At 47.7% G+C, this 15,201-nt stretch overlaps 1 protein-coding gene across 2 annotated transcripts in view; it reads left to right on the top strand.

Moving 5' to 3' along the window:
- Window positions 1-10,496, top strand: part of UBQLN1 (ubiquilin 1) — a 126,441-nt gene extending 115,945 nt beyond the window's left edge. Inside the window, exons 10-12 of one of the 2 annotated variants that reach the window (XM_033927563.1) lie at window positions 8,501-8,669; window positions 9,074-9,245; window positions 9,726-10,496. In XM_033927563.1, coding sequence (XP_033783454.1) covers window positions 8,501-8,669; window positions 9,074-9,220 — 316 coding nt within the window. In that variant the 3' untranslated portion in view covers window positions 9,221-9,245; window positions 9,726-10,496. Of the gene's footprint in view, window positions 1-8,500; window positions 8,670-9,073 lie in introns of both variants that reach the window. The other variant, XM_033927554.1, reaches the window with a different exon arrangement.
- The last annotated feature ends 4,705 nt before the right edge of the window (window positions 10,497-15,201 follow it).

Below are 15,201 nucleotides of genomic sequence, written 5' to 3'. Positions count from 1 at the left end.
CGGATTGTATCTGAGGTGTGTGAGTGGGTGTTGTTCTTACCTTCTCCCTTCGGGGAGAGAGCTGGTAGGTGGGCATGCGGGCGGGTTAGTTCCCCGCTTCCTATGGTGGCTCACGGCTGGTGAGGGAAATGGTGGGTGAATGAAGATTAGTCTAGAAACGGTTCTAGGTTTCCCCCGTTATCTGTCACTTCCGTTATGGCGAAGAAGCCTAAAGAGGTCTGGGGTTGGTGAGTACGGGAGCTGAGCTCCAGCCTGCCCAACTGCCACTGCTTTGAGTGTGAGCAGCGCGGGGTGACGTGCATTGACATCACCGTGGGAAGCTTCGTGTGCACCTCCTGCTCTGGCCTCTTGTGAGTATTTTCTAATAGGATTCCCAGGTTATTAATACTCACCTCTGCTTGCCTGCCTCATACACCTTCGGCATCTCCTGGTGCTGCTGGTAATAGGGCTTATGATGTTCCTATGTGTATTCCCGCTTTCCCTATGACAGTAATGCAACTGTCTGTTCTGTGCTCTTTCTGTGAATTTTAACAGTATTGCTAACACCATAAATGTCTGCAGAAAAAACATAATTGGCCATGTACTTGGTTATTCCTGCCTACACTTCCGGGATCTGTCCTACTTGCTTACATGAATTGATTGCTCTCCTACAACAGCTTAAAAAATGAGCAAAAAAGAACAAACTTCGTAAGCTTCTAGAGTGGATGACAAAAGGCTGATATCAAAATCTTTATTGAAACTATGAATTGCCCTTAAAATCACTGATTAGAAAGCTTGGGATACTGCTGGATCCATTCATTTACTTTGATCTTTTCAAGTTCAGACAAAGCTTTTATCATTTGTATCAACTAGAAAAGCTCTTTGTATACATCTAGAAAGAAAATCTGATCACTATGATTTGTGTGGTGGTGATATGGCCGGATTGCTCAAAAATGCCATGTAGATTGGTTTGACCACAAAGAATTTGCACCAGTGACAATTCAGAATGTATATATAGCTGGTGACAAAAATTACAAGTGGAGTCACGTAGGACATTACACCCTTTCTGCAAAAAAAAAAAAAAAAAATGAGCTGCCTACCAGTTTCTAAAAGGGTCAGATTTAAAACATTGTCTATAATCCGTAAGGTCTTCAGAGGAAATAGACCGGAGTACTTAATAAATTATTCCTTTGGGGGAGGGAGGGGGGAAGAAATAATGGGTCTAAAAGCAAAAGAGAGGGAGAGAGATGGTGGACAATGGGATTTAGGGAGGGAAGGAACAGAAAGGGAGAGAAGTTGGACACAAGGGATGGTATGAATGTATGTGGGGGAGTTTGGGGATAGAGCTACAGGATAGGAGGGTAGTTGATAAGAGAAAGGGAGAGCTGGTGATGGGGAGGGAGGGAAAGATGCTGGATGAAAGGGTAGTTGAAAAGGAGAAATGGTGGATCTGGGGATGGTGAGGTCCATCGCTGCAGCTGCAGGGATGGAGACAAAAAAAGGAAAGATGACAGACCTCCTGGGGAGGGAAGGGAAACGGAAGGGGAGGACAGAGATGGAAGATGATGGTTAGCATGGAGAAAGAAGAAAATGACAAATGAGCAGGAGACCCTGACAAGCGAATTATCAGAAGACAACCAGAGCTTGGGACCAGCATGATTTGAATAATGACCAGATAACAAAAGATAGAAAATTAATTTTATTTTCTGTTTTGTGATTACAATGTCAGATTTGAAATGTGTATCCTGCCAGAGCTGGTGTTAGACTGCGAATGTGAGCTAGAATTTAACAGAGAAGAAAAGTCTTTCTTTTTTGTTTATTTATTTTGTTTGCACCACAGTGCCAGTGTGAGTAGGAGAGGGCAAAGGGGGTGAAGAGACTATAAAAGGGGTGAATAGGCTATAAAATAAACCCACTAGGATGTTTGGAAAAAAAAACCCAAAACACCCAATTGGGCAAGAAAATCAAATCGAAAAATCGATTCAATAGGCTGAATTGAGTCAAAAAATTTTTTTCCTGAATCGGGCAGTACTACTGATACGTAATTTATCCCAGGACAAGCAGGCATGATATTCTCACATGTGGGTGACGTCATCTACGGAGCCCCGGCGCGGACAGCTTTTCAAGCAAACTTGATTGAAGTTTCAAGTTTGCACACTGCACCACGCATGTGCATGCCTTCTCGCCCACTAGAGGGCGCATCCCACCTCGTGGTCCTCAGTTCAAATTTTTCCGCGGAGCAAGAAAGCCCTGTGGATCTGAGCTCCAGTGTTTTTGCCTTCTAGCTGCCGCGTTTAGTTTGTTTTCCCTTCGAATTAGTTCGCGGTGCTGTTTTTCTTTTCGGTTCTTTTCAAAAAAAAAAAAAAAAAAAAGTCTTTCATTTTTCCTCGGACTCCGGGGGCTCCCGGAATCCGTGGCCGCGGGACGTCGGTACGTTCCCGGCCTTCTTCTTTTCCTTCGTGGATGTCCCGTCCTGTTACGGGATTCAAAAAGTGCAGCCGGTGTGAAAGGTTGCTTTCCATCACCGACCCTCACCGGTGGTGCATTGTCTGTCTTGGGCCCGAACATCCGACAGACTCGTGTGATCGCTGTGCTACCTTCCAAAACAGGGCCCTCCGTCGCCGTAAGGCAAGAATGGCCGAATTGTTCGCCGTCGACGCACCTAAGGCCTCGACGTCGGCCTCGGCTTCGGCCCCGGCCTTGACCTCGGCCTCGGCGTCCTTGGGGGCCTCGGCCTCGCCTCGGCCCTCTTCCTCGAAGGCGTCGTCAGTGAAGCAAGCTTCGGGTAAGTCCTCTGTTCCATCCCCTTCAGCAAAGAAGCCATCCTCGAGTCAGGCCAAGGTGGGTGGGTCGACCCCGGCCCCGCATCGGACCTCGACTCCGCACACCCCGAGGGAATACTCGAGACCGAGGTCGCCCTCCAGGGAGTGTGCCCCGGACTCGGAACTCCCCACCTTCGTGGGGATTCCGGCCTTCCAGGATCTCCTCCGAGCTCTGATCTCATCGGAGCTGTCGGGAGCCCTGGAAGTGTTGCAGTGTGCTGCGGTTCCGGCGGCCTCGACCTCGGCCGGGGCGCCTTCGGTCTCGGAGGCCCCGGCCTCGGCTCCCTCGGGAGCCCCGACCTCGGCGACCTCGGTCTCGGGTACGGTGGCCCCGTTCACCTCGGCCCCGCCCCGGACCTCGACCTCGGGGGAACCCCCTGAGCGGAGTGTAAGGCCCAAGGAAAAGTTGCGCAGAGTGCGCCGTCTTTCCTCCTCTTCCTCCGGGTCTTCCAGACACGCCTCGCCCTCGACGTGACCTCGGACGGGGCGTCGATCGAGGAAGTCTAAGCGACCCCGAGGCTCGCCTCGGCGCGACCGCTCCTCGTCGTTCGGGGGCGAGGCGCTGCAGGTGTCGGAGTTGCGCCTCGACAACCCGAGGCTCCTCCGCTCACCTCATGGGAAATCTTCCCGGGCCGCCTCGCCGAGGAAACGGGAGAGTGTCCCACGAACCCCTGGGTCCTCACCCAAGGGCTCTGCGAGGAGGATAACTTCCCCTTCCCCCTCGAGGGCCCTCGAGAGGGGATCCTGGGATTCGGGATCGGTTAGGGATCCTCATTATTCCCATGAGGCCTCCCCCCTCTCCTCGGTGGGGCGGTCGAGAACCCCGTCTCCCCAGGCTAGGCCGTCCTCATTTTCATCCTTCGTTCAGGACATGGCCCAAGCCCTGGGGATTGACCTGATGGTAGGCTCTCGGTATTCCAAAGAATTTTTGGAGGAACAGGACCTCCCCACTCTTCCTAGGGAGGTGCCTAGACTCCCTCTCAACAGTGTCCTTCTGCAAACCTGGCTGAATAACTTGTCAAACCCTCTTACAGTCACGTCTGTGCCTTCAAAAATGGAATCGAAGTATAGGACGATTCCCCCTAAAGGGTTCGATAAGGCGCAGCTCTCACACCAGTCTCTTCTGGTGGAGTCTGCTCTTAAAAAATCACAGCCCTCACGGGTTTCTGCGGCGGTTCCACCAGGCAGGGAGGGGCGGACCCTGGACAAGTTTGGCCGTCGCCTCTATTCAAATTCCCTGATGGCCACCAGAGTTCTAAATTACGCCTTCACCTTTTCCTCCTATTTGCGTGGTATGGTGAAGGACCTTCCTCAATATCGAAACTCGTTACCGGACTCCCAAAGAGCAGGATTCGATAAGTTTATGTCCAACCTGTCTCAATTGCGGTTGTACCTATTCCACGCAGTGTACGACGCCTTTGAGCTGGTTTCGAGGGTGTCGGCCCTCGCGGTGGCCATGCGCCGCTTGGCCTGGCTTCGCACCCTCGACATGGACCCAAACCTGCAGGAACGCCTGGCAGACTTGCCCTGTGTGGGGTCCGAGTTATTCGACGAGTCATTGGATGCGGCGACCAAACGCTTGTCGGAACAGGAGCGCTCTCTAGCATCCCTGGTCCGCCCCAAACCTAGACCCCCGCCGCAGAAACCCTTTCGGCCTCCGCCGCGCCGATACCCTCAGAAGTCGACTCCGGCTTTCTCGAGACCGCCTCCGAGACGTCCGTCTCAGCGAGGCAGAGGGGGACAAGCCCAGGCGCAGGGCCCTTCTAAGCCCGCGCCTTCCTTTTGACGGGCTGAGCGGACGGGGCGGGTTCCCCTCCGCACTTTCACAGGAACCCCTTCCTATCGGGGGCCGTCTTCGGTCCTTCCGGGAGGCATGGACCGGGATTACCTCAGACGCTTGGGTGCTCCGGATCGTCTCCGAGGGCTACTCGCTCAACTTTGTGTCCTCGCCGCCGGACAGTCCCCCAAGTTTAGTCCCCTGCAACCGTTCGCAGCTACCGACCCTTATAACCGAAGCCAAAGCCCTCTTGAAGCTTCGGGCGGTCGAGCCGGTCCCCAAGGACCAGTGGGGTACGGGGTTTTACTCCCGCTACTTTTTGGTCCCAAAAAAGACCGGGGACCTGCGCCCCATACTGGACCTCAGGAAGCTCAACAAATTCCTGGCCCGGGAGAAGTTTCGAATGCTATCTCTCCCGGTTTTGTACCCCCTCTTGGGGGAAGGGGACTGGATGTGCTCCCTCGACCTGAAGGAAGCATACACCCATGTTCCGGTGCACCCCGCCTGTCGAAGATTCTTACGATTCCAGGTGGGGGACCTCCACCTCCAGTACAGGGTACTGCCCTTCGGCCTGGCCGCGTCCCCACGAGTATTCACGAAGTGCATGGTGGTGGTTGCAGCAGCCCTCAGGTCACGTGGACTCCATGTGTTCCCTTACCTGGACGATTGGCTCATCAAAGCCCCGACCAGGGAGGGGGTTATCTCAGCGACCCGACAGTCTATTGCCTTCCTGCAAACTCTCGGGTTCGAGATAAACTTTCCAAAGTCTCAGTTGAGGCCGTCGCAGTCTCTTCAATTCATAGGTGCGGTGCTGGACACGGTGCGCCTACGCTCCTACCTGCCGACCCAGCGGTTGGAAACCTTGGTACGGATGAGCCGCCAGGTCTCCCAACTATCGAGGGTGTCGGCCAAGCGCATGATGATGCTGCTGGGCCAAATGGCCTCGACGGTACATGTCACGCCGTTTGCGAGGCTACATCTGAGGATCCCTCAGTGGACCCTCGCGTCCCAGTGGCGTCAGGAGTGCGACCCGGTGTCTCGCCTCATTTCGGTAACTCCGCCCTTGCGGAAATCGCTGCGTTGGTGGACAGACTCTTCAAATCTGTCCATGGGGCTATTGTTTCGCACTCCGCCTTTTCGCAAGGTCCTGACCACGGACTCCTCGGAGTACGCGTGGGGAGCCCATCTCGACGGTCTTCGCACGCAGGGCCTGTGGTCGACAGAAGACCGTCAGTGTCATATCAACGTGCTAGAGCTGCGAGCCATCTTCCTAGCACTTCGAGCCTTCGTTCACATATTGCAGGACCAGGTGGTCCTCGTCCGCACGGACAATCAGGTGGCAATGTATTATGTGAACAAGCAGGGAGGAACGGGGTCATGGCCCCTCTGCTCCGAAGCTCTTCGCCTCTGGGAGTGGGCGGCCTCCCGGAACATCTTCCTCCGGGCGGTCTACATCCAAGGAGAACGGAATTGCCTGGCGGACAAACTGAGTCGACTTCTGCAACCGCACGAGTGGACTCTACACTCAGCAGTTCTACGCGAGGTTTTCGCTCGCTGGGGAACGCCACAGGTGGATCTGTTTGCCTCTCCGGAGACACACAAACTACCACTATATTGTTCTCGGATGTACTCGCAGGACCGTCTGGAAGCGGATGCCTTCCTACTCGACTGGGAAGGGAGGTTCCTGTATGCATTCCCTCCGTTCCCTCTGATCATGCGAACGTTGGTACACCTAAAATCGTCCACGGCCACGATGATTCTCATAGCACCTCGGTGGCCGCGTCAGCACTGGTTCTCCCTGCTGCTCCAGCTCAGTGCCAGGGAGCCTCTTCCCCTGCCTGTCTCTCCTTCTCTGCTGTCTCAGAGTCAAGGATCCATGTTACATCCCAATCTGCAGTCATTGCACCTGACAGCCTGGTTTCTTGTTCCCTGACTCCTCCGGACCTGTCTCAATCGGTGAAGGAGGTGTTGGAAGCCTCCCGCAAGATCTCGACGAGGCTTTGCTATGCGCAGAAATGGACCAGGTTTTCCACCTGGTGCTCGTCTTTTCACCTGGATCCGGTATCAGTTCCGGTATCCTCGGTTTTAGAATATTTGTTTCATTTGTCGCGCTCCGGCTTGAAAACCACTTCGGTGCGGGTTCATCTCAGTGCGATTTCTGCTTTCCACCAACCTCTGGAGGGACGCCCTCTGTCACTCCATCCCTTGGTGACACGCTTCATGAAAGGGTTACTCAGGGTTTGTCCCCCTCTTAAGCCTCCGTCTGTCGTGTGGAATTTGAATGTGGTTCTGGCTCAACTGATGAAACCCCCGTTTGAGCCACTCAACAAGTCCCTCTTGAAATTTCTGACTTGGAAGGCGGTGTTTCTAATTGCCCTCACCTCCGCCAGGCGGATTGGGGAGTTGCAAGCCTTGGTTGCGGACCCTCCTTTCACTGTCTTTCATCACGACAAGGTGGTTCTCCGCACCCATCCTAAGTTTTTACCTAAAGTTGTTTCTGACTTCCACCTCAATCAGTCCATTGTCCTTCCTGTGTTCTTCCCGAAGCCCCACTCCCATCCTGGCGAGACGGCGCTTCACACGCTTGACTGTAAGAGGGCGTTGGCATATTATCTTCAACGCACCAGGTCTCATCGGAAGGTTCCTCAATTGTTTTTGTCCTTCGATCCCAATCGATTAGGGCATCCAGTTTCCAAGCGCACTCTGTCTAACTGGTTGGCCGCTTGCATTTCCTTTTGCTACGCTCAGGCTGGCCTTCCTCCCCCGGGTCGAGTCACGGGGCACAAGGTCCGGGCGATGGCAGCTTCGATAGCTTTCCTCCGATCCACCCCGATGGAGGACATATGTAAGGCTGCCACTTGGTCTTCGGTTCATACATTCACCTCTCATTACTGCCTGGACACTTTATCCAGGAGTGACGGCCGGTTTGGCCAGTCAGTTTTGCAAAATCTGTTTTCCTAAATTGCCATCCTCCCACCTGCCCTTTTTTGGTTAGCTTGGAGGTCACCCACATGTGAGAATATCATGCCTGCTTGTCCTGGGATAAAGCACAGTTACTTACCGTAACAGGTGTTATCCAGGGACAGCAGGCATATATTCTCACAACCCGCCCGCCTCCCCGGGGATGGCTTCCTTGCTAGTTATGGAACTGAGGACCACGAGGTGGGATGCGCCCTCTAGTGGGCGAGAAGGCATGCACATGCGTGGTGCAGTGTGCAAACTTGAAACTTCAATCAAGTTTGCTTGAAAAGCTGTCCGCGCCGGGGCTCCGTAGATGACGTCACCCACATGTGAGAATATATGCCTGCTGTCCCTGGATAACACCTGTTACGGTAAGTAACTGTGCTATATGCCCCTTCCTAGTAGAATATGCTTATGTGATGGTTCATGCATGTACATCTTTCAGAAAAGAGTGCATTCTGAAGGACATTCATTTCCACATGAGAGAGAAAAAGCAAATAACATCCTTAACTGTAACAGCTTGCAGGTTGCTCATTGTTTCATTTCCAACCCCTTGCTATATATAGAGAGAACAAAAATAGGAGAGAAATATGGTGTTACATGATAAGAGGCATACAGCTTTCCTTCCTAGGGAAAAGGGGTTCACTGCACCCATGCTGTGTCAGCATTTTTACTGAGGAGAACGTTGCTCTTTTCTGGAGAATTATGTTAAGCCACAACCTCTGCAGTGCTACAGATATTTTCACATTTAATGAATTGTCAGTTTTGCAGTCCTCCTCGGGACTGTCTTGGAGTAGCATTATAATCATTTGTAGAACACTACCAGGCAGACAGACAAGGGCAGTGTTTTGTAGAGTGTTTGTTTTTATGTGTTTGCTTACTACACATGGAGGAGGTTGAGACCCCAAAGGGTATGAACAATTGTGTGCATATAATCCATCTTATTCTGTTTGGCTCGTAGGGTTAGTCCTGTGTTTGGAGGGTTAGGCAGCACTGGAGGCTCAACAGGGACAACTGTACCCAGCTCTGTGCCTAGTGAAAACACAAGTACGCTCTCAGGAATTTCCGAGCCTGGGCACCAACAGTTTGTTCAGCAGATGCTGCAGGCACTTGCTGCAGCAAACCCACAGGTAAGATGAAATCATATGTACTTTCAGGGAGCATATATGGGTAAATGACTTCCATAACTGCTCTGCCTTAGGGATAAGTTGCAGAAAGGTGAATTACTCTATTACATAGTGAAATGTCTGTAATAGCATTCTCCCAGAGAAAACAAAAAAATCTAAATTTTTTTGGGGGGGAGGGTTGGGAGTCACCATGTACTGGTTTCCTTTGGGCAGACCCTGACTTACAAAATGTTACTGAATGTAATTTTGGGCAGCCCTTTGCAGAAAAGTGTTTTTCTAGTTTAGAGGAAAAAAAAATTGATGTGGGCCAAGGAACCAAGTAGTGCTTTGATTTTTTTTTTTCTTATGTGGCACAAGGAATCTCAAATTAGGCTTTCTCTCATTTTCTCCACCCTTACTTTATTTAGAATCCAGAAGTAAGATTTCAGCAGCAACTGGAACAGCTCAGTGCCATGGGTTTTTTGAATCGGGAAGCAAATTTACAAGCCTTAATAGCAACTGGAGGAGACATCAATGCAGCCATTGAAAGGCTACTGGGCTCTCAGCCATCATAGCAATGTTTGTGAACCCGGAAAAAATGTAATTTATTTTTGATAACAGCTCTCAATTCTTTAAATTTCTTGCTTTGTTTCACTTTGATTCTTGACATTTTGTCTTGTTATAAATTGATGCAGTTTGTCAGAGTGAAGTGCAGTAGTTTAACTCAAACTGTGGGAATCGAGAATTTTTCACTCGAAAGGTGTTGCATGCATCAACCCTTTTTCTCCCCCTTCCTTCTGCATTTGTGATCTTGAAACAAATACCGCTTTGAACAGTTAAGGTAAACCGGTTTTATTTGGCCTATAACTGACAAATTTGCATTTGCTTTCTAAACATTAGCCTTCAGTAGTAATTTATGTAGAACACAAACTATTAAAAATAAACTACAATTAACTTGTGCGTTAATTTGTGGTACAATATTGCTTCTTGTGATTTCAGCATGTATTTTTTGCTAGCAAAATGCTGTAAGATTTATACCTCTAGGTTTGTTTCTTGACCTTTTTCTTTTCTTTTGTATAGACTTCAGTTGATATGTACAAATGGAATGGTGCATATCATGTGCCCCCTCTCCACCATTCTCAAATTACAGATGTAGCATTAAAAATCCTGGATGGCTAGCATGGAATGCTGGATGTTCTAAAATATGAAGCGTTTTCCCTAAGATCCTTTTGGTTGAGCATGCCAAGGGGTGTGTCTCTCATCTGTATGGAGGAAGATGCTTAGAACCTTTGATATCTAGGATCTTACAGCATCTTTGGTGCAGAGCAATAGTAGCTATGTAACCAGTTTCACTTCTGACGTAGCAGCAGCAACAATCTGATTTGTCCTATCTTAAGGCTTTGTTTCTTCGGACAGGCACCTGCATTGTAACATTCTTTCAGTGTACACAAAGACTGGCTGTAATTGGGGACTTTCCAGTAGGTTTTCCAGAGGGATGGACCTGCAAACAATCAGTTTTGCTTTGTGTTGTTGTCTTTATTTTTGTGGTTTCTTTAAATTTAATATCAGTTTCTCATGCCCCCTTTCAGCTTAACTGCCCCATTACCTTGGTCTTTGAATACACTGAAGAAGCACTGTGGTCTAAAATTCCTCTCTTGCCTGCAGCTGGTTGGCTTTATGTCATTAAGATCTCAACATTCATTATGATTTTGTAATTGGCAAACATTTACATTGAATGTGTTAGGTGATAGTCTAATAATTTTAACCACCTTGTAAAAAAAATCTGTATATCTTTTGAGATTTTACCAGTAGCTATTTCTCCTGTGCACATGTAATAAATCAAACAATGGAGCTTTGTGTGCAAATCATTTGTATATTATATGAATAATAATTTTTTAGAAATGCTCAAGGATTGGAGAGAAAAAAATTTGGGGATGACGCAAGAAAACTTTTCTTTCCTTGTATCTCTAGTTTGTGAATAAGAGTTGCAATTAAATGACACAAGAATGAAAGGATAGAGGTGAAAACTCACTTAAGCATAACATTCTGAATGTGTGTGTTCTAATCAAATTTAGAATTCCCTGAGGATTGCAATCGGCTTTCTGTTAAATCTGGAATTCCGTACATATGGTATTCATTCCCAGCCTGTAAACTGGGTCTTACAGAAGTGACACAGCTTTTAGCACCTCCCACATTGCAGTAGAGTTTAGTGCTCCCTTCAGTTTTTCCTTATGCATGCAAACTGTGCAGAGGTGTTTCTGATCTGCTCTACATTTTATTCATCTAAAGTTCATTCTTTTCAGAGCTTGAGACCCCTTATTCAGGGGATCCGTGTCTAAAGAAGGATGCATTTTCCGCAAGCTGGACTGCAATTCATAGGGCAAACCTTCAGGTGGACCTGTGGGGCCAGCCTGCTGTGTGCCACTTCAAAACTTGTGGTCTGTTTCCCTGGGAGCCAGCATGTCTTCTGTATTTTTTCAGAGATTTACGTGCAGCTGAGGGCTTCCTGAAAAATAACCCCCAGGGTATCAGGGTGCCAGCTGCGTACTTCCCATCCTGTCACACGTCGATGTTCCGGAGGGGTGGAGGTCTCAGTTGGGGTTAGTGCAACTGGCAGCCCAAAGATTTCAAGGACTGGATTAACTTGGTGAAGTTTCTGAGGCAGAAAGTCCTTTCCCTTCACTTCAGTTGCAGGCAAAAGCTGACAGGAAGGCACTGAACAGAACTGTGAGTACAACCCCATTATTTCCTATGGGAAGATCTGAGGGAGGGTGTGTGTGAAAGTCATTTTTAAAGTTTGCCAAGGGTAGGGTTCAAGTCTCCCACCTCTAAACCCCCTATTTTTGAGTTTTTATAATTTTTAGATTAAGTCTTCACGGGCTGTTTTTGGGGTGTGTTTTTTATTTTTTAAGCAGCGGCCATCTTGGATTTTAAGCGATCTTTTTTTCTAAAGATTTTTTCTGTCTCAAAACCCTTTGATTTTTATAAAAATCGATAGGAATGGACTCCTCAGCATGTGCTGACATGAATCCATGTATCAGTTGCACCACATTGTCAGCGGAGGCGGGAGGGAGTGGGCATCCTTCCTGCCTGGGGGTGTCGGGATTTGTCAGGGGACTGGAACCCTGGCAGTGGGAGGGAGTGGGCATCCTTCCTAATGACCTTCAATTTGGGGGTCTTTTTATTTAATTTGCAGGGAAAGGGGGAGTCTGAGCTTAGGCACTACAGGGGAAGAGGGGGGTCAGCGCTCAGGCACTGACCAGAAAATAAGGCAATGACAGCTCAGATGCTATCAGAATGAAGTTGGAGAATTGCCTGGAGTGCTCCTTTAAATATTGATGAGTCCATTTTATTACACTTTTAATATTAATGACCTCATTGTACTACATTTGCATGGCAGTCGGAGAATGCTAGGAAGCTTGGAAAAAGTCATTCTGATAACACAGGCCAACAAAAAAAAACCTTTTTTCATGGCGTCTTGGGTTTTTGACCAGTTCCTGGGGTTATTTGGGGTGCTGAATTAGAAAATTGCATTGGATAGACCGCATCAGCTCTAGTTTCTTAGATATGGTTTTGGGATGGTAGAGCCAAACATGAACATTGGGCAAAAAAAAGATTTGCCTGAGGGAATATTTGGTTGTTAGAGGACAAAATGTAATCAATGAACCTTTGGTAGCACGAGAATTATACTGCCACAACTACATATAAAGTTAGGCCTGATGAAACAATTTGTAAAGGCTTTGAATGCATAATGCTTATACCTGGACTTACCATGGAAAAACTGAAGGCAGGAATTTTTGATGGTTCACAGATCAGACAACTTATAAATGACCCACATTTCATAGCATCAGTGAATGAAATCGTCATTTACCTGATCTTCATTTGTTCTTTTGAAAAGCTTTCTTGGCAATAAGGCAGGCAGGCAACTACATACAATTAGTAGAGGATATGCTCTTTCATTTCAACAGGCTTGCCTGTAACATGAGTGTTAAAGTCTGTTATCTGCACAGTCACTTAGATCACTTTCCAGAGAACCTGGATGACTTAAGTGAAGAGCAAAGTGAAAGATTTCACCAAGACATAAAAACAATGGAAGCCAGATACCAAGGAAGATGGGATGTACACATGATGACAGACTATTGTTGGAATCTTATGCGGGATTGTCCTGGCAGATCCCACTCTTGGAAGCTGGGGGGAGGTGAATTGCTCCCGGAAGTGCGCAGATCACCAGAGAGTCACGCAGCAGAGAAATCATGGGAATGACTAGAAACTCCGCCACTTTAACTGCTGGTTGACACAGTAAAAGCATTGGGAGGAATTCTCTCAGTATATTAAGGAAAGGGACTCCTGTAGGCCCAGATTAGGCTTGCAGTCCTTTTAGCTTATCCACAAACAGCCTTCATCTGCACAAGGTAAGTTTTCTAACTTCCTCCAGAAAAATCATTTGTTATAGCTCAAGGCAGCAGATTCTACTATATATCTAATATAATAAAATGGTAAGCCGCGCATGCGCACTTCCTATGTGTGCGTCGGTTTTCCGTGAGCTGTAGCGACACATAGGAAGTGCGCATGCGCGGCTTACGGTTCTTTGAAAGACGCAGCGGTGGCTTCTCTCACGATCCCCACCTGCGTCGGACTTCCGACGCAGGTGGGGATCATGAGAGGAGCCACTGCCGCGACTTTCACTAAAAAAAAAAAAAAAAAGTCAAGACAGATGTCGGCCGCTGCGGCAGCTGTAGCCCGCCGCGGCCGAGCACGGAGATGGGCCGAAGTTTTTTTCAACTTCAGAGTTAGACTGCTGGAGGCTCGGGCTGTTAGGTCCAACACGCGAAAAGAAAACAAAAGAAAACGTTGGCCCCCGCCGAAGAAGGTGGAGGAGGGGCGTGAGGAGCCGGACAGCTGTATGTAAGTGTGTGTGTGTGAGTGTATAGCCGAGGAGGAAGTGCAGCAGGAGCAAGGAGGTGGGGAGAGTGGATTTCCCCTACTTGGATGTCAGGCATCAAGAGGATTGGAGTAAAAGCTTTGGTCCTGTGATCCTCACTCTTTTCCTGGGGCTACTGCTGGACAGGGGGGGGAGCAGGACATAAAGGAGAAGAGCTACTGCTGGACAGGGGGAGATAAAAGGAGAAGGGCTACTGCTATATGGGGGGGAGCAGGGAAAGGGGGGGAGGTGTTGCTGGACAGGGAGGAGGTAAAAATAAAGGAAAAGAGCTGCTAGCACCCGTTAATGTAACGGGCTAAACAACTAGTATATATATATATAATAAGTGTATGTTTAAGATTATAGTAGATAGCTATCTATCGGTATATATGTATATATTTTGTGATAGTACAGACTGGACCTTATGGTCTTTCTCTACCCCCCTTTATGGACCACTGATCCAGTATGACTATTATGTTCTTACAAATTTGCAGTAGTCCTACCTGAGTAGGGACACTGATTACACAAGGCAACAAAAAAAATTTTTTCAGAATCATCTGACATCTAAATCAGTTTTTCACGCTGATTTCAGATCTGTTATTAGTTTTTTTTTCAGTCATGTAAACTTTTAAAGTTATGACTGTTAGTTTATAGGGTTTTAAGAATTGCAACATCAACTTAAAGAAATGTTTCAGTATCTTCGATCCAAAGTCAAATAAGCATATAGCATAATTATACTGGACTGTGTCACTTAGCAACCAATATTTCTTAACCCTTTCAGGACCAAGGGACATATTTGCCCCATAACTTTAAAATCCTATAAATTTTGATTGGGATAGTCTACAGTTCTAAATTTGATATGTACGGATTCCATATGATACTGCCTTTATGTAAACAAACTGGTTCCGACATTCATTCATTAGCGTCGTTGCCAGATTGATGAGAAGATTCACTTGCCACACTGTCCATAAGCCAGAAGTGTGATTTTTTTTTAAAAAAAATAATGATATTTCACAAAAAAAATCAATTTTTTGGCATCTGCAAGCCCTTTTTACCATAAAAATGTCGTCAAAACCACAAAAATTGGCCTACGATCCTTATGGTCCTGAAAGGGTTAAAAAATGCTTAGAGTATGATTTATTTTTGTGAGTTGTGTCTGGATTGTCACAGCACAACATCCAGCAGTAGTCGGCCATCATACTCTCATTCCAGAAACCTTGGTAGCCTGAATGTCCTGGTGAAAACGTTCTCCTTGCTCATCACTCACCATACCAAGATTTTCCAGAAAAAAGTCAAGAAGATGTGAGTGCAAAAAGTGTATTTTTAATGACATGCAACAACCAAGTTTCTGAGATGAGTCAAGGAGATTCTGAACGCCTTACTTGTATGAAGGAGACGTATGGTTGCCCAGAAAGTTTTTCACTAACCATTTGAATGCCTCCCAAGCTTCAAGCTCAGCTGATGAGTGTGATTTGCTTAAAATCTTCATCCTGCATAACAGACTTGATCTGTGGGCCTATAAATATCCCTTCCTTCAGTTTTGCAGTGCTGATTTTTGGAAATTTCTTAACAAGATATTGAAAACCTGGTGAGTTTGCTTTACCTATGGCTTTTACCAGGTTCTTCATCAACCCC

This window comes from Geotrypetes seraphini, chromosome 1 (genome assembly GCF_902459505.1).
Source record: "Geotrypetes seraphini chromosome 1, aGeoSer1.1, whole genome shotgun sequence".
Lineage (NCBI taxonomy): Eukaryota > Metazoa > Chordata > Amphibia > Gymnophiona > Dermophiidae > Geotrypetes > Geotrypetes seraphini.
Note: the sequence above shows the minus strand (reverse complement) of the source record. Positions and strands in the feature narration are given on the sequence as shown.